Consider the following 22,349-nt stretch of genomic DNA (forward strand, 5'->3'; position numbering starts at 1 on the left):
GTTGCAGAGTTGCAGCATGAGTTGGCATGAGCACATGTGTAAGTATGAAAAAGAGGGGAGTGTCTATCGAGTCCTTAACTCTTAGTTCCAGTAGGGACATCAGGGCATTCTGTAGGGGTTCATGGCCTGTGGGGATGTAGCAGATGTTAAGTGGAGAGGGGAGTGACAACCCACTCCAGTATTCTTGCCTGGAGAATCCCTTGGACAGAGGAGCCTGGCGGGCTGCAGTCCACGGGGTTGCAAAGAGTCACAAAGACACGATTGAGCAGCTAAGCCCAGTAGATAAGGGATGTTAAGAGACATGCCTGTCCATTCTCTGCTTGTTTCACTCAGATTCTTTCATCTCCTCCTTCCCCTTCCCGTCGCTTTTGAGTTTGAGCTCTTTGCCAGAAAGTCACAGCATACAGGTGCGCAGTCACTCAGTTTTGTTGGGAAACCCTGGAAGAGGCACTGTTGGCAAACAACGGGGAAGGCATGGTGTTGACTATTGAGACAGGACCCAATCAGGTGCTCCCTGCAGCTGAGCCATGGGGCCAGCTTGTTGGAGTAGAAGAGGACATTGGAGGCATGGACTCTCACCTCCAACCTGCCACCCACCAGGCCTGTAACTTTCTGAGCCTCAGCATCCCCAGGCATTTGCCAAGGGGATGGTTTTGCAAGGTTCCTTCCTGTTCCCCAGCTCTGGAAATTATCAGGTGCCTGCTATCAATTTCTCCTTTTTTGTTCTGAACTCTTTTTCTTATGACCCAGGGAGGTTATCCCTGTGCAGCTGATCATTCCCTATCCTACAGAGAAGCAGCTCATCATTTTTCAATTTTGAGGCAAATTTGTAGCTGATTTTTGTCCCTTCTCCCAGAGAAGGACTGAGATGTGAAAACGAGTCCAGATACTGGGGAGATTCATACAAACTCCTCGTCCCCCGCCACCCATGGTTATCTTGAATAATCGGTGATGACTGACTTTACTTACTGTTGTCTAAAGGGACATATGGTAAATGGTCCTGCCAGGGAAAAACATGTGTTGGTAACAGTGCTCTCCTGTTTGTATTGGGGAGTTTTTTTTACCTACTGGATCCCTGGGTTGGGAAGATCCCATGGAGGAGGGCATGGTGACACACTCCAGTATTCTCGCAAAAAAAAATCCCGTGGGCGGAGGAGCCGCGTGGGCTCCATGGGGTCACAAAGAGCGGGACATGACTGAAGCGACCGAGTATGCATACTCACTCAATGGCACAATATATATATCACATACCTTCCAAATCTGCGTCCTTGATGACTGTTGGTGGTGGGTAACAGGCAGGACAGCAGGTAGGAAAATGGCAGGACCGACAGTTACAGGGTCTGCACCTTAGCTGTATGCATGGTTTCTTTGACCCTCTTAAGTCCCTCTGTATCCCAGGGACCTAAACTCCGTTGCAAGCGTCATTGGTCCTTAGAAATTTGCTTCAGCACTTCCTGCTACTGTCTTCCCGTCTTCCCTCCCCCTTGTTTCTTCTTTTTTTTAAATAAACTTTTTATTTTAGAACAGTGTTAGAATCAAGGAAACGCACCTTGCACCCTGCGCTCACTTCACCTTGAACACTTGGTCGGGGTGGTTCTGGCCGCTGTCTCCAATGCCAAGTTTCTGCGCTTTGCACACTCTACTTCCTTGTGTGTTTCTGTGGTTTTGAAGATGTTCACTGTGCTGGTTTCAGTTCAGTTCAGTTACTCCGTTGTGTCAGGCTCTTTGTGACCCCATGGACTGCAGCATGCCAGGCTTCCCTGTCCATCCCCAACTCCCGGAGCTTAATGTATGTATGTATTGTGAAATGATTGCCACAATCAAGTTAATTAACACATCCATCACTCACGTAATTACTCCTCTCTTTCCTCCCTCCCTCCCTTCCTTCCTTTTTTTTTTTTTTTTTTTGTGGTGAGAACTCTTATAGGTCTATCATCCTAGCAAATTTCAAGGATGCAATATAGTATCATTAACTAGAGTCATCTGGCTATATATCAGATCCCCAGAACTTAATTGGTCTTGTAACTGAAAGTGTGTAACCTTGACCAGTATCTCCCCATTCCCCCTAGCCCCCCTGTCAGCTACCATTCTACTCTCTGATTCTATGGGTTTGACATTTTTGCATTCCACATAGAAGTGAATCCTACAGTATCTGTCTGTCTGTGCATCCCATGATGGTTTTCATGTCTGGCTCTGCCCATCTTTTAATTGCTAACTTAGGATCTATTCGTGATGAAGGTGAACTCTGAGGGCCTTAACTTAGAATTGATCACATGACATGTGCAGAGATGTGGGCACAACACCTGTTTGGGTCTCATGCAGGACAATATTTTTGGGTTGGTTGGCTGAAAAGTTTGTTCTGGTGTTTCTGTAGCATCGTATGAAAACCCTTAATTAACTTTTTGGCCAACCCAATAGTTTGTGGCTTGGTTCATTCTGCCCCATTACCTGGCAGCAGAGATTTGAAAGCACAGCATTCAAATCATTTATATGGCAATTGGAATATCCCGTTAGCTTTTACATTTTCAAACCGTAATGAACTATTTATGAGACTAAAGGCTTAAAACACGGTTGAGTCTCCAGACCACGTATTACTTGCATGTCAGTTTCATGTTCCCAGCCTTTCCCTTGGAGAAAAACGAGTCCCATTTCTTATTCCTGAGACTGTTGAGCTGTCCTGTCGAATCCTGCTGTCATTATTCTCCGTGGAGGACTACCCTTCTTTAATTATTGTTTGTGGAAATGCCTTTAGCACTTCAGAGCAATCCAGATTCTGATTTAAGAACAGACCTGTCTGTGTCCCGTCGAGCCTGAGAGCAAGGCCAGCACTTTGGAAGTTCCAGATGTTTTTAACCGAGGGATGGATGCCCCCCACATCTTGGCAGTTGCCCTGAGCTGCCACTTGGCCCCCAGGGCAGTGAGTAGCTTGCTCAGGCTCCTCGCATCCCAGCTTTGAAAGGGCAGGGTAATTGGAGAGTCTGCACTGGAGCCGTGGGCCCCAGCTCAAGTGCAGAGTGAGAAGCTGCTTGTTTTCAAGAAACAAAGCTGATTGGAGCATGAGGGCTCTCCCCTGCTCCTGGGCTCTGGGTCCTTGCTGGGTGAGTGGGTGGGGTGGTGCGCTAGTTATCTTTCTAGTCACCAGATCATAAATTAGACTCCTAACTCCGCCTTTTATTTATTTGTTTCTTTTTTTTTTAAAGTATGAGCTATACAGACCTCATTATTCCCTTGGAAGCCCCTCCCTCCGAAATAAACTACCTAATCAGCCAGCAGAATTTCCTGGAGCGCGAAGCTGGCTGATGAGGGCCAGGGTGCTGAGTTTGCTCAGCAGGGCAGTGGGGGGGACTCTGAATAGCTGATTTGCCCATTACTTAATTATCTGAGTCAGATCATCGATAAGTTCTTTGCAGTGTTTCTTGCTTTTTGTGTGTGTTTTGAATGTTCCGAGTTGTTGACATTCATACTGGGGTGGCTTCATGGTTTTCCTGAGCTGCTGCTCAGCAGGCAAGTTGGGTTTGAGGGGGTTGGGGGTTGAGGGGTAATTGGTCCCCGGAAGGTGGGGAGCAGTGACACGCTGCAGGTCCCCGCAGCTCCGCAGCCCCCGGCTGGAGTGACAGGAGCCCCTGGGTTACTTCTCTGCGTGATGCATGTCTTCTCTCTTCTCCCTTTCGGCCCCCAAGGATGTTAACGCGGGCGAGGGTAGCGAGTTTGCCGACAGCGGGATCGAAGGGGCCACTACGGAAACGGACCTCCTGTCCCGGCGATCCAATGCCACGAACTCCAGCTACTCGCCCCCCGCCGGCCGTGCCTTTGTGGGCAGCGACAGCGGCAGCAGCTCCACCGGGGACGCGGCCCGCCAGGGGGTGTATGAGAATTTTCGCCGGGAGCTGGAGATGAGCACCACGAACAGCGAGAGCCTGGAGGAGGCGGGCTCCGCGCACAGTGACGAGCAGAGCAGCGGCACGCTGAGCTCCCCGGGCCAGTCCGACATCCTGCTCTCGGCCGCCCAGGGCACTGTGCGCAAGGCCGGCGCCCTGGCCGTCAAGAACTTCCTGGTGCACAAGAAGAACAAGAAGGTGGAGTCCGCCACGCGGAGGAAGTGGAAGCACTACTGGGTGTCCTTGAAAGGTGAGAGAGAGAGAGAGCATCCTTCCTGCCGCGCTGGGTAACCTCTGCTCCGTGGTACCCCTTACACGGGATGGTTTTTAATTACACGCGATTTCTATTGCATGCTCATTTCAGAGTTGTTGTTTTATGGTGGTGAGAGTACCTAACGTGAGACCTGCTCTCCTGGGCTTCCCAGGTGGCACAGTGGTAAAGAACCTTCCTGCCAGTACAGGAGACACGGGAGACACGGGTTTGATCCCTGGGTGGGGAAGAGCCCCTGGAGGAGAAAGTGTCAACCCACTCCAGTATTCTTGCCTGGAGAATCCCATGGACAGAGGAGCCTGGCGGGCTGTAGTCCATGGGGTCGCAGAGTCAGACATGACTGAGTGCACACACACACACACACACACATTACCCTCTCAGCACGTTTTTAGGTGTACGTTACAGTGTAGGTGACTAGGGCACACAGTTGTACAACACATCTCTAGAACGTAATCATCTTAGTGAGCTGAAACTGTGTGTCCCTTGATAGTCACTCCCCATTTCCTTTTCCCACCAATGTTTTATAGTCTTTATTTTTTCACATTTAACCTATTAGAGCCTCTCATGCCTTATTTTCTTATGTACAGCTGGTTCTGATGACAGTTTCAGTGCCTTGAGTTCCAAAAAATATTTTTTTGAAATCATCCCAAAAAATGTGCCTCCCAGGGTGACTCTTTTGGAGGGAAAAATCAGTAGTTTGAATCTTATGAAATTGCCTTTTATTTTTTTCATAAAGAATGATAGAATATTGTTAATTTCATAGAATTTAACCCAGTGTTTAATGGGATGTCTGAACCATCTATGTTTGTGAAAGTCACTGTTTTGCAGTCACACTTTGAATATTTGAATGTGTGTGTATACATATATACATGCACGTATATATATGCACTGCCTTTTCGTTGATAAGCACAATGCTTTGATGTGTTGCTATTCATTATTGTTTTGCATACATTTTAGAAGTATGTGCATATGTTTTTGCCTATGTCTCTGCATGTCTTGATGGTGTAGAAATTGTAACATATTTGTGAGCTCTGTGTCTTAAAAGAAAAAACACTTCTCAAGCCCACTTAGAATCCTTAACAGAAGCTGGGTTTGAAGCAGGTTAATGTATGGCAAGAGAGGTTAGAGAGGTTACTAAGCATGAAAGATGGGTCCCAGAGAAAGAAGCCTGGGCTTACCTGGTGCGGTGCACCCATTACACCGTCTGATACTGGGTTTTATCACCTGTGGCTGGTGTGGAATAACCAGTCCTGGAGGCACACAGCAGGCTAGAGCTCTGTTCAGTGATGGGCAGGTCAACCCTTGTGCAGGGTTTGGGTGGGTTGCATTACTCCTGGTGCCTGCTATTGCTTCAATACCTGGCGAAACAGGGAGGGAGCGTGTTAATTCGGCTATGGGTCTTGATGCGTGTCACAGAGATCTATAGTGACAATGCCTCAAGCAGGACAGGACTTGAGTTCCCTCCCACCTAGCAGAGGTAGGCCATCTAAGGGTGATGGGGCGACTCTGCTGTGAAGTCATCCAGAAGCCAGGGTTCCTTTTGTCTTACTGCTTAACTGTCCCTAGAGCACAGTTTTCATCTGAACGATCAGGAGAGCTCACCAGCAGGTCCAGTTCCAGTCGAAATATGGTGGTATGGAGGGTGAATCCTTCTGCACTGAGAGTGCAGCCTGGAAGTTGGCTGAATCTCTTCTGCTTCCACCGCGTGGGCCAGAAATGAGTCCGACCTAGCTGCAAGGGAGGCAGGAATGGGCCCAGCCGAGCACTGGGGTTGCTGTTGCTGCAGAGGAAAGGAGGTCGGGCGTGTTGGGGAGCAACCAGCTGTCCCGTAGAGGTGTCTTTACACTTGTCAGCCAGCACAGGGCAGGTTCCCCTCCTTTCTGCCAAGAGCTGTGTGTCTAATGTTCCTGCATGTTTAGCATAGGATGCTGTCTTTAGTTTTTAAGCCTTGTTGGGTTATTACATCTTGTTGCTCTACTTCTAAGGATGTCTTAGAAAGAGTCAGGGTCTTTTTCTTCCCTTTTTTTTTTGATTAATTTATTTTAATTGGAGGATAATTACTTTACAATATTGTGGTGGTTTTTGCCATACACCGACGTGAGTCAGCCATGGGTTCTTTTCTCATATCCTCTTCTCGTTCTGAAAGTCTGCCTTAGTGGTTTCAAAGTTTGAACAGAGGTGGAATTCTGGTACCCATAGTATCTTCTGTGGAAAACCTGAGAAAATATTGATATTAAACTTTAAATTTTGTTGTCTATGCAAAATCGGATACCGTACTATAGTCTACATAAAGTGCATATAGAATTTTGAACACAGGTGTGAAGTATCTGTGTTCAAAATACAGGAACCTTGGATTTGAGCTAATTTTGTCGGTTGACACACATGCATACACAGAGCACACTTTGCTTTTCATTTTCCCTTGTGAATTGCAAAAAGGCCATTTGATGTCGTGGTTCTGCTTGTGAAACAGAGTTGTTCTTCCTGTGGGAGCCTTTTGGAGACCTGCTACCATTCTTTCTCACGTGAGACCTGCCTCAGCTTAGTTTGAAGGCACCATCAGGTCGTGTCTGAGGGACCCTGGATCATATCCACTGTCCTGCCGTGGGGGGTGGGATGAGATGACTTGAGGGAGAAAGACCCCTTCTTCCACCTCCTGCTCCTCCCCAAAGGGCCCCAGCCCCGGACCCCACAGCCTCTGTTCCCTTTAGCAGCCTATCCTATCTTTCATTTTATTACTTAATTACTTGAGTTTTTAATAACATGATTAGAAGTCCACCTGCATCACAGTCACCTGAGTCGCTTCCTGGGTTATATCCATACCTGCTGAATCTCAAAGTCTGAGGGTGGTTCAGTTCAGTTCAGTCACTCAGTCGTGTCTGACTCTTTGCGACCCCATGAACCGCAGCATGCCAGGCCTCCTTGTCCATCACCAACTCCCAGAGTGCACTCAAATTCATGTCCATTGAGTTGGTGATGCCATCCAACCATCTCAACCTCTGTTGTCCCCTTCTCCTCCCGCCTTCAATCTTTCCCAGCATCAGGGTGTTTTCTAATGAGTTGGTTCTTGGCATCAGGTGGCCAAAGTATTGGAGTTGGGGCCCTGTATTAATCCCTGTATTGGACTTGCTATAACCAAGTACCACAGACTGGGTGGCTTCAACAAAAGAAATGGATTGTCTCACAGTCCTGGAGCCTAGACGTCTGAGGTCAGGGTGTCAGCAGGTTTGGGGTTCTCTCATGTCCTCTGTCTGTACCTGTCTATGTCCAAATTCCTCCTTCTTATAAAGACAGTGGTCACAGTGGCTTAGTGCCCACTGGAACAACCTCCATTTATTTTAATTACCTCAGTAAAGCCCTTATCTCCCAATAGAGTGAAATTCTGAGGCCCTGGACTATGACTTCAGCCTAGGAACCTGGGGGGATAGGATTCAGGCCCTGAATCTGTGGTTTAAACAAAGTTCCCAGGTGATGCTTAGACTGAAGTTGAGAATTAATGGCACAGGATAAAAATAATTAGGTGATTTTTTTTTACTTGGGACATGGAAGCAGGGGCTGTTTTGTTTCTGCTGTCCCTTTAGAGAATAAATGATCAAGGAAGGCAGGATGTGGGCACCCAGGAGCCCAGCCCACAAGCCCATTAGAGGAGGAAGCCTGCACTTCCTTGGTGACCCAGATCTGAATGACACAGTCTGTCAGGATCCAGCCTGGAACACACAGCTGCGGAGTCTTTTCCTTCTGGCTCCTGACGGGTCCCGTTATAGATGGACAAACTCGGGGCTTGTCCCTGCCACTCACAGGCAGGGCTCACTGCTGACTTGGGCTTGGAGATGGAGAAATAAAAAACAGGGCCCCTGGAAACCGTGGGCTAGAGAATTCTTCAGAGATTCTTTCACTTTTGATAGAATAATTAATTTTTCAAAAGTTTTATTTAGAATTAGACTCTGGAGTGTCTCCATCCATAACTGAAAAGCAAACAGATTATGTTCAAGATGAAGGTAAAGAAGCTGTTACCAGGGAGCGCGTGGTACCCAGACTTGCTGTTTCACGTTAGTCTTAAAGTTGGAACATGTCAATAATTGAGGAGAAGCTGATTTTCAACCACCCACTGTCGTGGGCGATTGTAAACTAATGTTGAAAAATGATAGAAACAGCACTGGGGAGACATCAGGTGTTCAGTGTGTGGACGTTGTGTATCCATTATCCACAGGCTTCGGTTTCTGTTCTAACTATAGTAAAGCTGCATTGTTCCCTTTCTGTTAAGAATCTATTCATCATTAGTGTAATTAGTCCTAAGGATTATTTAGAGGAAGGTTTCTCAACAGCGGGATTGCTGACATTTTCTGGATAATTCTTTGTCATGAGGCTTGTCCTGGGCATTGTAGGATGTTTAGCAGTATCCTTGTCCAGTCAGTGGTCCCCAACCTGTTTGGCACCAGGGACCAGGTTTCGTGGAAGGTGGGTTTTTCTATGGGGAGTTGGGAGGGTTGGTTTGGGGATGATTCAAATTTATTACATTTATGGTGCACTTTATTTCTTTTATTGTATCAGCCCCACCTCAGATCATCTTTTAGATCCTGGAGGTTGGGGACCCCTGTATTACCCACCTGCTTCTGTTCCCCACCCCCAAGTTGTGACAACCAGAAATGTCTTCAGACTTCACCAAATGTCCCTCATTCAGCAAAAGTGCCCCACCTAGGGAACCTCAGATTTCAAGGAAGATACCCTCTTCTTTCCATTTCTTTTCTTTTTCTATCTCTGAATCTATGCTAGCTTAAGACATGAAAAGAGGAGATTCAGATGTTTCTGAGTGTAACCTCTGTGTTCCTGTAGAAACTCAAGTTCTTCAAAATAAGAGGGATTATTAAAAAAAAAAATAGTGTTGGGATAATAGGTCTATAGTTAAATTATATGTATGTAACTTATACCCACAAAACATAAAAACAAAATAAAACCCTACTAAAATTACATAACACTGTACATTTCCAACAATAAGTGTCACAGAAAACATAGGGCTTTACCCTCGGGGGGAAATAAAGGTGAATATAACTTGAATGGGTTGGAGGGAGAATTGAAACTCCTGAATTGTGGATACAAGGACAACAGTTATAAAATCGTGACGTTCAGGAGCACCACGCAGGAGACTTTTCGGCTGAGTTGGTGGTCAGGCGGTATCATGGGAAGCAGCGGGAAGGCAGCAGAACTCGCCAGCCCATGTGTGGTGTTCATTTGTGCTGGAGACGCTGCCCTCAGCAGCTGTTCCGTGCTCCTGTGAAATATTAGGTTAATTTTCTCAGTTGTGTCTGACTCTTTGACAACCCCATGGACTGTATTCCGCCATGCTCCTCTGTCCATGGAATTTTCCAGGCAAGAATACTGGAGTGGGTTGCTATTTCCTCCTCCAGGGCATCTTCTCAACCCAGGGATGAAACCTGCATCTCCTGCATTGGCAGGCAGATTTCTTTACTGCGGAGCCACCAAGGAAGCTGTCCTGTGAAATGTTAAGGGCTAGGAAAAAATGGCCTTTGTGACTTTTCCATTGGTCCCCATCGTTGTACACTGTCAGAAACTTGCTTTGTGGAAGTTAATATTGCAGCCGAAGAGGTGGTCCTTGGAAGGACTTTGTGATTCCCATCAGCGGTGGCCCTTGCTTGTGGTAAGGAAGATGTTGAAAACTGACCAAGTGGCTTATGTTGAAGTTAAAAGAATTAGAAAGTTGGGCCCAGGCCTCCCCTGAAATTGAATTTGATGACTTGAGAGTAAGTCCTCAGTGAGTAATTGCGAATAAAGCGCACCTCACATGCAGGCCATGGTTGGAGGGTATCTGTGGAACTCAGCTGGCCACAAATCTAGGCCAGGCTTCTACTGCGGCTGTCTGTCTTATTTCGTGGTTTAATTAAGTGTGGCCCAGGCCTCCAGCTTCCCCTCGGCCTTCACACAGGTGTCCCGTGTTTGTTCTTCCAGGAGGAACAAGCCCTTGGTTGATTTCTAGCAAGACATTTTATAGAGAAGATCTGAGACTCAAAAATCCATCATTTCTTTCCTTATCCTGAAAGCACCTGAAGTCAGTGTTGTATTTTGTTTTCGCCAAGGGCACAGTCAAGAAACCCAATAGATGGTGTTTCCTGGTTGCATTTCCTGTGAGATACAATCGGAGGAGGCTGTAGTGGGGACAGTCCGGACTGCCAGGCCTCACTCAGCACTGTTTGCTCTTCGGACCCGTGGAGCTGAATTTACAGCCACCCCTGGGACCACAAAGAGTCAGACACTACTGAGCGACCGAGCACATCGTACATGGTGCTGGTCAGAGGAGCCTTCAGCCCGCCACATGCTTCTGAAGATACCTGGAACAAAACATTCTGAAGTGGAAAGTAAGATCTTGAAGAACTGGAGGGCACGCGTGATGACATTGAGATTTAAGAGTCTTAACAGGGGACTTCCCTGGTGGTCCAGTGGTTAAGACTTTGCCTTCCATTGCAGGCGGTGTGGGTTCCATCCCTGGTCAGAGAACTAAGAATCCCATGGTACCTCTGGGCCAAAAACCAAAACATAAAACAGAAGCAATGTGGTAACAAATTCCATGAAGACTTGGGGGGAAAAAAAAGTCTTAACATTGTATATCAACTATGCTTCAATTAGGGGGAGAAAAAGAAAGATCCTCTCTTAACACAAGCCCTTCCAAGACTTAGTACACGCGTAGCGCCCTTCTCCTACGTCCTCTGTTTGTGCTAAGTTCCAGCCCTTTCCGAGCGACAGCACACAAGCTGGAGTTTTCACTGCAGACGTTCAAGTACTCACGCAGATGCCGGTTTGTTTTCCCAGGGTGCACACTCTTCTTCTACGAGGGCGACGGCAGGTCCGGGATCGACCACAACAGCGTCCCGAAGCATGCCGTCTGGGTGGAGAACAGCATCGTGCAGGCGGTCCCTGAGCACCCCAAGAAGGACTTCGTCTTCTGCCTCAGCAACTCCTTGGGCGACGCCTTCCTCTTCCAGGTGTGTGGGCCTCCTTTGCAGAGCACTTCACATCGCTGATCAGATACCTTCCCCTCCTGCCTATGGATTTCATTCTGTTTCCCGCTGGGTGGGCGGTCCTAGCTTTTGCACATTATAGAAGCAACAGTGCTGTGACTGTTGTTTAGTTGCTCAGTCGTGTCCAACTCTTTGCCACCCCACGGGCTGCAGCACGCCAGGCCTCCCTGTCCTTCACGATCTCCCAGAGTTTGCTCATGTCTGTTGAGTTGCCATAATGAATGACAAAATAAACATCTCTGCTGAGTTGCAGGAAAGATTGAACTTACCTAGAGGTCTCCTTGGTGAAGCCTGAAGGAGGGGTGTAGGTTGAAAGATTTTTCACTGAAATCTCATATGATTTGTGTAACACTTGAGAGCACGGATCATGAATTCCTTAATTTAGACCTGATTTGTGCTGTCAAAATTTTTTATCATAATATGTTCTCTTCTAATATTACTCATAAAGTAAAATCATGACATCCTGGAAATGACTGACTCTTCCCAACCAGTTTCTCTTCCTCATCTTCTCAGAACCTTGTACTTAAAAGTTATCGACTTCTGACTGTTAAGTATATTAAAAAATACTAGCCTGCGTATCACTTCATGGTTAACATTAGCTTTTATAGGGAATCCTTTGAATTAGGTCAGTTGTGATGCACTTTTTGGGGTGTTAGTGCGTTAGTAAGCTTTCTCCATTTTTAATATAGGAATAATACAGGAAGTCCTCAAGCCTTTATTCCATGTTTCCTGCATGCTATGCATAGTGATATTGAGAATACCAGGAAGATTTTGACATAGTTCCTATGCTTGAAGGTGTTCACATATAATATGGGAGGCAGACATTGGAATAAATGGATCTTTTTGATGTGGTAAACCTTGGCAGTGAATGTTAAAGGAAGAACAGGGATGATTTGAGTGAAATTGATGGTGAGGATATGCCATGTGAAGAAAGAGTTGAAATAAAGGCATGGAAGAGAGAGTAATAGGTTTTTTCACCTGTGGCCCACCAGGCTCCTCTGTCCAGGGAATTTTCTAGGCAAGAATACTGGAGTCAGTTGCCGTTTTCTACTCCAGGGGATTTTCCAGACCGAGGGATCGAACCCGTATCGGTCTCTTGTATCTGTGTTCATGATACCTTTGTCTGCACTCCTTTTGGTGTATACCCAGAAGTGTCCGTGCTGGGTCATAGGATGTACGCACACATTCACGTGTACTAGCTACTGTCAGTTTCCAGAATGAATGAAATAATTTATCCTCCTCACATCAGCAGCCCAGGAGAATGCCAGTTCTTTCTCATCCTTGTCCACACGTGTCAGATCTTTTTCTTTTTTTAAGCCATCAGTGTGAAGTTGAGCACATTTTTCTGGGTTTAATGACCATTTCAGTATCATCTTTTGTGAAGTTTTTAAGTCTCTTGCCTACTTCTCCATTGAGTTGTCGATCTTCTCGTGATGATTCACAGCAGTTTGTTACATGTTTTGTACATCATCCCTTCGTTAATTATATGCATTCAAATGTCTTTTTTCCTCCCTGTGGCTTGCTTTCTACTCTCTTAAAGGTATTCTTAGTTACACCAAAACTTTAATTTTAATGTAGTCTCATTTCTCAAGTTGGAAGGGAACTAATGGATAGTTCTTTATGTATCCTATTGAAAAATCTCCATGCTCTGTCTCATGAACATATTCTTCCATATAACTTATAAACCATTGTGTTTCCGAATCTGGAATAGCTTTTTATTAATTAATTGGATATCTTGCAAATGATAAATGCTTAACTACTCTCATGATAACAACAATAAGCAAATATTTACTGAACCCTTACTGTGTACCACCACATTGAACACGTTTTACAGTGTGAGTCCACTTAATTCTTATAGCGGTATCCACATTTTAACCAGTTAATATGGATTGTGTACCCCCTCTGTGGAAGCTAAGGCTTACAAAGGCTGATAATTGGATACCAGCTCACAGTTACTGAGTGTTGGGGCTGGATTCAAACCAAGCCTCTTGTTTTCCAAAGCCCCTTATTGTCTAAGCATATTACTTATCCCATTACTATTACTTTTTACCCTCAGAAGATCATGGGGCAGAATCAGTGATATGGGAAAAAGTGACTTTTTCTCTTTCTTATAATTAAGCCACTTACTTGGAGTATTTGAAAATTTGTAACTTGATTTTGGCCATCCTTGCCTCACTGTACAAGTTAGATGATAATTTGGTTGATTTCAGGATGTTCTTCTTTTTTACCTACACACTCCTCATGTGAATTCCCTTTGAAAGGACTTTCCTGCCTGTAAAATTGCTATTAGAATCTGAATACTCAATAGGTCACATTGAATAAAATTCTTTTGTGGCAGCATAGGACCTTATTCATGAAAACCTCTGTGTCCTCTTGTTTTGGTGAAATTTTTATGCTGCTTACGTGGGACAGAGCACAAAATGAACCTTTTCAGAGGAAATTACTGCTCTTTGGGATCCATGAGGGCATTTTCTACCTTCTACTTATTGTAATCCACATGACTCTGGAGGGGCTGAATTTGAAAGGAACCTGTGTGTGCAGGGGGTGAGGCAAAAGTGAGGGAGAGCGAGCATGATTATGGAATAATTTGTAGCTTATTTCAGCCCCGGGGCTCAACTCAGTGCAGAGTTTCCAGAGCCCGTATGCTGCTGATCTGATGCTGTTATTCAGATCTGCTGCCCGTGGAAAAGAGATTCGTGTTACCAACAGAAGTAGAAAAGGGGTTTTGTGTCCAAGATGGGGGTGGGAATGGACATGAATGTTAGAGAGTTTATATAGGAGAAGTGCTCTGCTGTTCACAAAGGGGAAGCTAGAGCTTCTGCATTTCAACTATTAATATTTTTAATTAGTGTTCTTCCCTCCAACTGGAAGCCAGAATCGGCGCCATCACCTACAAAGCACAGTTTCCTCTCACCCCTTTCTTCATCCATCACTGGAGGATGTTGTATACCGTTTCAAAAATCTTGGTGACTTTTATGGTAACATATCCTAATATTAGTTTTCAACTTCTGTATTCAATGCCTTGGGAACATAGTTAGTAGACAGAGTAAGAATGATGCCTGATTGGGTAGAAAATCATTTAGAATCATCTATCTGAAGAAGTGGTCCAGTGGGTAAGAATCTGCCTTCCAGTGCAGGGGTGCTCGTTTGCTTGGTTGTGTCTGATTCTTTGTGACCCTGGGAACTGTAGCCCGCCAGGCTCCTCTGTCCATGGGATTTCCCAGGCAAGAATACTGGAGTGGGTTGCCATTTCCTTTTCCAGGGGATCTTCCCGATGCAGGGGGCGTGGGTTCAATCTTTTATGGGGAACTAAGATCCCATGTACCGAGGGGCAACTAAGCCCATGCACCCCAACTGCAGAAGCCTGTGTACTGTGACAAAGACCCACCGCAGTCAAAAGCAAACAAACAAAAACCAAAGGAACAGAAAAAGAAGTGTAGAAAATATTATCTCTAAGGGGTCGTTGCCTTTCCATAGAAAGTTTCTTGTCATTTATAGTGTCACTTGTATAGCATATATATATATATATATATTTTTTTTTAATCCCAAACTCTAACCTATAAAGCATGAACATTTAAAAAAGACTTAAAAAAATTTACACCTTTATGTTGAATTGGGTATTAGATGTGGTAATGCAAGTCAAGTGTCTGATAGATAGCAAACGCTAAGTGTTATAATTAGCATTTGAACTGGAAGAAAAAGAGACTAGTTCCCTGTGCTTCTATAAAATAAGTATCTTTACAGAACTTGAGTGTGGCTTCTCTGAGGAAAGACTAAAACTTTGAGTTTTATCAGCTTCTGGGGAATTACCTTCAAGTGCCCCATTTGGCTCTGTGTATCAGATTCAGTGAAGGTCAGTGTCATATGCCCTGGACAAGGACAGCCAACGATCTGGAAATCATCTTTCACCAGGAGCATCAAGTGGACTTGTTACAAAAGCCTTTAGAAGGGATTTTGTATTTGGACTTGAGTAGATTAGCATCAAGCCTCCTTCTCAAGGCTGGTACCATCCCTACAAGGCTCCTGACAGGTGGTCAGTCTGGCCAGTCTGGATGGCTCCCATCCCTGGGAAGTGCCCATCTACTTGGTTAGTTGGCTCCACATTCTAGAAAGTTCTTCGTCATGTTGTGATGATACATTCTTTCTGGCGACATTTGCCATTTCCGTTTACTTCCATATTTCCCCCCAGAGTTTCAAATAAGCCTTTCATGCTTATTCTTCCTCATAACCTTCTAACTACTTGAAAACCACTCTCATTTCCCTCTGCCACGTCTCCTGTTTAGGTCTCCCTACCCGAGGTGTCCAAGCCAGGCTCCCTATGGTCCAGCTCCTTTCCTGAATGTTCTCCCTCGTAACTGTGACCCAGGACCCCACACCCTGTCCTCGTGAGGCCCGCCCTGTGCCTCCTGTATTTCAGTTCCTGCTCGCTCATTTCTTCCATGATGCTGGTGTCAATTCCTTAATTTATTAGAAACCACAACAAACTGTTGACTCATGCTCAGCCTGTGGTCTATAAACCCTCCATGTCGAGATCCTTGTCATCTTATTTTAATAGATTTCTGAAAACTCCAAATTGCAGAACTTAAACTTAGCTCTTCGAAATTTTATCTTTGTGGGTTTTGTCCTAATGAAATCATCTAGGATGCTAATTTGACCTTCTGTGGTGTTTATATCCTTCTTAACTTTGAGTTAAAATATGCAGATATGACAGCCTCCAAGTTTGGTCTTCGTTAAGTGTTGGCTTCGTTTCTAGCTAAGTCCTGTTTTCCCCCCCGCTGTAGATCATTTTCCTACCTCTAGCCAGCCACTTTAGGAATACTTCCCTTCAGTTTTGGCATAGGTTAGCTGTGACAAAGGGTCACTTCCAGCATGTGTGGAACCCCAGGCCAAATTTTTTTAATCTCTGTGAAGGATTGGACTCCACCCAGATAAGCTTGTCAGTACTATTCTGGTGGCTTAATGTCATGCAATCTGGTGAGAAGAAATAGCAGGTATGACCTGTGAGCCATAGACTCACAGGGGTATGTCCAAGAGCTCCTTAGGGCCTCTTATCAATGCCCCATTTGGGACAGAGGATCATAGAGCTCCCTGAAGGGGTGCCTGCTGGACCCTGCCCTTTTTATGCACCAGAGGGGGCCTTTTCAAAGCATGAGGGCCCATTGGCCCAGCTCTGAGGAGAGTCTTGTTGGAGAGTGTGGGTGTGGAGGTGCAGGCCCTGCTGCTTGTTGAGAGGTTTCTGTTCAGAGGTTTCTCCACATGTGTTCACAGTTCAGTGGAGAGGTACAATTGTGACTGCACTCAATTGTGGCATAGTATACTGTTACGTAGCGTCCAAATAATATGTTACTGACCGTGTTCCTCTTCCTTTTTACAATATTTTAAATTTGTATTAAGTTAATACAAACAGATAATTTTATTAACTTGAGTATAGTTAATTTACAATGTTGCCTTCTTTGAGTGCCAGCAAAGTGATTTAGGTATACATATGTGTATATATATGTATTCTTTTTCAGGTTCTTTTCCATTGTAGTTTATTACAAGACATTGACTACAGTTTTCTGTTCTACACAGTAGGACCTTGTTGTTTATTTTATTTAGACGGTTTGCGTATACAATAGTCTGTATCCCAAACTCCTAATTTATTCTCCCCCTCCACCCCGCCTTTCCCCTTTGATATCCATGAGTTTGTTTTCTCTGTCTGTGGGTCTGTTTCTGTTCTGAGTGTATAGTTTTGAAGAATTCAGTTAACCTTAAAAGACCTACCTACAGTGAACTTCTCTTCTTATCCTTCCTTACCCACTGCCTTAAAGCAACTCTACTCAGCTGTTTTAACTGGGTTTTTTGGCGTGTATGTTTGCTCAATTTTTCCTGCATTTACCTTCATTTCTCATCAATATGCTTATACTGTTACTGACCAGGGTTCTTGGACCCCTTCATCAGTAGAAATTGACAGAGACCAGGCTAGAAGTTCAGGCAAGGCTTTATTGGGACTCCTGCTGCAGCAGGAGTGAGTGAAAGCAAGTAACAGGTTCCTTTGCTTGCTCTTTGATGGCGGCAAGCTGGTCCCTTAAATGGGGTGAAGGTGGGTCAGGCCAGAGGGGTGGCTTAGGTGGTCTGCCCACCCCCTTTTTGGTGCTATGTTCAGCGGTCATGCACAGGACCTTGCTTTTGCTCCTGACACCTCAGAAGTGGCAGTTGTACTTTTGGTCTTTTTGTATCTTGTTGTTCACAATTTGCTTCAACTGCACATGTATGCAGTTATTTTTAGTCCCTTATAGTTTGTATTCTGTTGCTGAAGCAGGCGTTTGTCCGAGTTCCAGCACCACAGCCAACAGTCCCGGGTCCTGGGTCTCAGCCTGTCTCAATTCTATTTCTTAACTGACCTTAGATTAGCTACTGATCTTGTTGGACGTGACTTAGTGACTGAACAACAACTAATTTAGTTGATGATAGGTGAATACTTAAGCCGTGTTACGTATAAATTCTCCTTTCTTCATCTTCTGTGTGGTTTCATGAAAATTCAGGGTTCGGTCAGCAGTCCCTGTTACGCTCTTCTGACGTCCCCATGCTGTGTGATCATATAGATAGCATTAGCTGCTGAGCCAAGCAGTGGACTGTCATTTTATTTTTTTGCCTGTAGTTAATGACTGTCTTTTTTTTTCTGCTTGATTTGCTTATTCTTTGGTTACTCCACAGTGCTTTTAAAATTCTCTGGTTTATTGGGTAGTTGATGCGCACTGCGGTTCTCCCTGGAGTCCGCCCTGGATCCTTTCGCTCCGGTCTTGCCTCTTTCAAGGCCTCGTGCGTCACACTCACCGCGTGAACTCTTCCGTGTGCTTCGGTGTCTGCCTTTCATGCTGGAGGCTTTCAGCACGTATCTGGTGATCCTTAGTTGTCTGATCACATTTGAATACGAGGTACCAAAGAAGTACTTGGGTCTCACTGGTGCACGTTGACACCTACTGGAGGCTTTTGCATCGTGAACAGATGCGGAGGCTTTTGGTGAAGGGGGCCCCAGCTGACAATATCTGTTGGCCTTTCCTGGGGGTTACTCAACTGGCCAGAGATGGATTCTGTTTGCAGTAAACAGTTCCTTTGTCTTTCGGGTCTGGTTTCCTGGGGCCTGAAGCCTCTCTTCTTTAAAGAGTTCACCTTGGGTGGAGGGTTGCCCATTTACATGACTTTTCTCCAGTAGATGAGATGAGCTTCAGGTTACAATTATGGGGTAATATCTATAGTTTTCTTTATAAGTGTTAACAATGATAATTTAAGGAACCCTTATATAATAAAACTCTAAAATGTGTTAAACAGAAAAATCTGTGAGAAAAAAGATTTTTTAGGAACTCGTGCAGGAACTTCGTTCCCAATTAGCATCTTAAAAATACGTAACTTTATTCTTTTTCCTTTTTGTTCTTTTAAAGTGGACAAAAGTTCAACCTACTTTACAATTTTTCCTGCACTCCTATACACTCAAATGATGCAAAATGTTAGTTTCCTAGACCTGGCATATATTCTCTAGTCCTTCTCTTGTTTAGAATGAATTTCCCTTTTCCTGCCACTCACGTAAAACCATTGATTATCTGAAATCACAAAGTATCCTCCATTCAGTTGGATAATTGAAGCTGGATCTATTTAAATACATAATGAAGCCCTGAGCTTCATCTTAACTGTGCTCAAAGGGGAGCTCTGTGCTCAAACAGGCCTCTTATGCAGAATGCATTTTTTTGTTGATTATATTCCTCTTTTGGCAAGAACTCTACTGTTTCCTTCACTGAACTTTATACAGTATTTATAGCGTCCCCAGCAGGTGAAGGAGAAAGCACACGATTCCCTCTCTCTACCTGTCTGCTGCTGTTTGTTTAATGAGAGGCGATGGGTGTGGCAGAAGTTGAGAGGTTCTCCTTCCTGCCTTATTGACCACCAGATTCTGATGGCGGGCTCTCGAGTGGACCTGGTGACCCTGATTAAACTTGTCTGGTTCAAGAAGGTGATGCAAGGTGAGCAGCTTTGAAAAGCTTTTTCTAGCATGTCAGAGCTTAGATCCTGGCATGGCCACACTGGAAAACCTTGTGTCAAGTGAGTGGTCTGCTGTGATCAAGTCAGAAGTGTTCAGCCTGTAATGTGGCCAGAAAGCTTGTCAAGAATCGTCTCTACTTAACTTGCTGTTGACAGCAGTCAGCGCGGTCTGTACCCACCGTCTCTTACACACATAACCCTGTGTATGTCGCAGCTAAGGGACAGACTCTGCTGAAAAGCTCATTGAGTGGTTGTCTTTCTTAGAAATTGATTTGTCCTAATGATGGAGAATGGCAGAGAGCACTGTTTTATTTAGACAGGACAGCAGGAGCAAAAATTCTCTCTAACGGAGCTGCCTTACATCTCTGACAGCTTTCAAAAGTGGTTGGTGGCTTGAGCATCTTTAATAGTTAAAAGGGCTGCTTGTTAAATTTTTCATAAAGCTGTGATTGCATTTTCTAAACATCTTTCTCTAGATTATGAGACTTGGTAGGTTTTCCCCCTTTTTATTTTGTCTTTTTTAGAAAAACACTTCAGTTGTGATAGAATATACAGAACATACCAACCGTTTCCAAGTGCCCAGCTCAGCAGCATTAGGTAATTCTCAGTGTTTTGCAACCGTTACCACCATCCATTTCCAGAGCTCCTTTCATCTTGCAGAACTGAAACTCTGTACCCGCTGAACTCTCAATACTCCGCTTTCCTGAACCCCTGGCAACTGCCTTCTTCTTTCTTTTAAATAAATTAATTCCAGGATGGCTGCTTTGTCAGAATTAAATATACACCTTTCAAAGGATGTTTGGCTTCATCAATTGGTATCAGTTTCCTCCATTTCCACCTCTTAACTGGGAGGCAAACATACTCTCTGCCAGGAGAATGGAGGGTGTTGCGCTTGACTGAGCTCGTTGGAGAATCTCACATGTGGAAAGAAGATGGGATTCTCCTTTCATTAAGTGAAGAGAGTGAAAAGCTGTTGTTCTGCAGAACCTCTCAGGCTATGGCTCCTCTTGGAGTATATTGTATAGACTGTTAAAGAAGCATTGGAATTGACATGCACACACTCCTGATGCCATGTAAAGAATGGATAACTAATGAGAACACGCCATATAGCCCTGGGAGCCCTGCCCAGTGCTCCGTAGTGACCTAAACGTGAAGGAAATCCAGAAAAGAGGGGATATGTAGCTGAGTCACTTTGCTGTATGTTGGGAAATAACACAGCACTGTAAACAACTGAACTCCAAGAAGAAATAAAAAAAAAAAAAAAAATAAAAAGCATCACTTATTTCAAAATGAATTTCTCACTTTGCTAGTGTATTAGTCAGGACAGGTTAGGTTATGCTGCAATAAGGAGAAACCCTCACATCTCTGTGGCTTAACATAAATTTTTGTTCCTGCCATGTGTCTGATAAGACATTGGCTATGATGCTGTTCTCATCCTCACACTTAGGCACCCAGGTGGACAGAAGCCGTGTCTTGTTCCTCCAGGACTTCCAGGACTGTAGGCCAAGGACCGAATAGGGTGAAGCAGGCTTTTGTTTACTAGTAACACGTTTACTAGTAACGTTGCTTCTGTTGCCGAAACTCAGCCTCTGCTCACTGTTGCCAAATAGAAACATGGGAGACAGAGTTTTGGGTGAAATACAAGAGAGTAGCTTTTATTGCTTTGCCAGGCAAAGGGGGCCACAGGGGGCTAATTGCCTCGAGACTGTGTGCCTCACCCTGGGGGGCATAGTGGAGAGGAGATTTGTAGTGTTCAAGGAGCAGGGTGTGATTAGCTCGTGGACGGTTCTCAGATTGGTTGATGATCAAGGTGAAGTTTCAGGCATCATCAATCAGTCTTCTGGTTTCAACCAGTCTTGGGTTTGTGTTTTTGTGTCAGCAATTTTCATCTGGAGGAGGGGGGCTGCTTCCTGTAAAAACAACTTGGAATGTGTGTCAGGCCTTTATCTAGATATTTCAGGGAACCGGGAGTTTGGGTGATTCTGTCCTGTGGCAGAATTTTAGTCTAAATTGTTACCAGTTCCCCAGCCCAACAGCTATTCTTTGTTTCTACATTTTCATCTTTCCCAATCATCAACTCTTGAGTCAGCATTTTACTTCAAAAGACAAGGGCACAGGTTTATTTCTGTGTCTCTATTATAGCGCTAAGTCACTTCCATCGTGTCTGACTCCTTGTGACCCTTTGAACTTTAGCCCTCCAGGCTCCTCTGTCCTTGGGATTCTCCAGGCAAGAATACTAGGGTGGGTTGCCATGCCCTCCTCCAGGGGATCTTCCCCACCCAGGCATCGAACCTGCGTCTCCTGCATTAGCAGGCAGATTCTTTACCACTGGTGCCACCTGGGAAGCCCCTGCATCCCCATTGCTGCCCTGCAGATAGACTCATCAGTACCGTCTTTCTAGATTCCATACACGTGGGGTAATATGCAGTCTTTCTCTTTCTGACTTCACTCTGGAGAGGGTGGGACGAATCGAGGGAGAAGCATGGGAACATACGTGTTACCATATGTGAAACACACAGCCAGTGGGAGTGTGCTGTGGGATGCAGGGAGCTCAGCGCTCTGTGTCCACCTAGGGCGGTGGGATGGGGTGGGGGGTGGTCCAGGAGGGCGGGGCGTGTGTGCACCTGTGGCTGACGCATGCTGATGTATGGCAGAAACCAGCGGAGCGTTGTGAAGCGATTATCCTCCAGTGAAAGAAGGACAGACAGACAAGGGCACAGGGACCTGTACTTGGTTTCACTTTTCTGTTGGATTCATTGACTGCATCCAAGTGACGTGACCACACCTAACTTCAAAGGCAGCAGGAAAATCCCATCCCCCCGTGTCCCTAGGGAGAGCTCAGAATGAGTGGGCAACACTAAAGACCCCACAGTAAAGCTTTTAGAGCAGTTGGTGAGAGCTGAAGGGCTCTGGAGTGGTCTGTAGCATGTTAAAATTAAAAAAAACAAAAAAGGATGGAAAGAGATCAGGGTTTATGATAAATGACTGTCATCCCTGCTTTGACCAGGTTGACCAGGCTGTAGTTTCTTCATCGGTAAAATCGTCCCACGGACCCCCTACTTGATGAATATATTTATTTAAAAAGTAAGGTTTGGAGCTGGATTTAGCAGAGTTTGTATCAGGAATTTTAAGCTCTAACTGTTCCTTAGGTTTTTC

General features: G+C 45.1%; 1 protein-coding gene across 4 annotated transcripts in view; it reads left to right on the forward strand.

The window, feature by feature from the left end:
- The window catches only part of TIAM1 (TIAM Rac1 associated GEF 1), a 451,658-nt gene that overhangs the window by 309,487 nt on the left and 119,822 nt on the right, over nt 1-22,349 (forward strand). For all 4 annotated transcript variants that reach the window (XM_061134344.1, XM_061134343.1, XM_061134345.1 and 1 more), the window contains 2 exons: nt 3,681-4,128; nt 10,969-11,141. In XM_061134344.1, coding sequence (XP_060990327.1) covers nt 3,681-4,128; nt 10,969-11,141 — 621 coding nt within the window. The remainder of the gene's footprint in view (nt 1-3,680; nt 4,129-10,968; nt 11,142-22,349) is intronic.

Source organism: Dama dama, chromosome 31 (assembly GCF_033118175.1).
Source record: "Dama dama isolate Ldn47 chromosome 31, ASM3311817v1, whole genome shotgun sequence".
Taxonomy (NCBI): domain Eukaryota; kingdom Metazoa; phylum Chordata; class Mammalia; order Artiodactyla; family Cervidae; genus Dama; species Dama dama.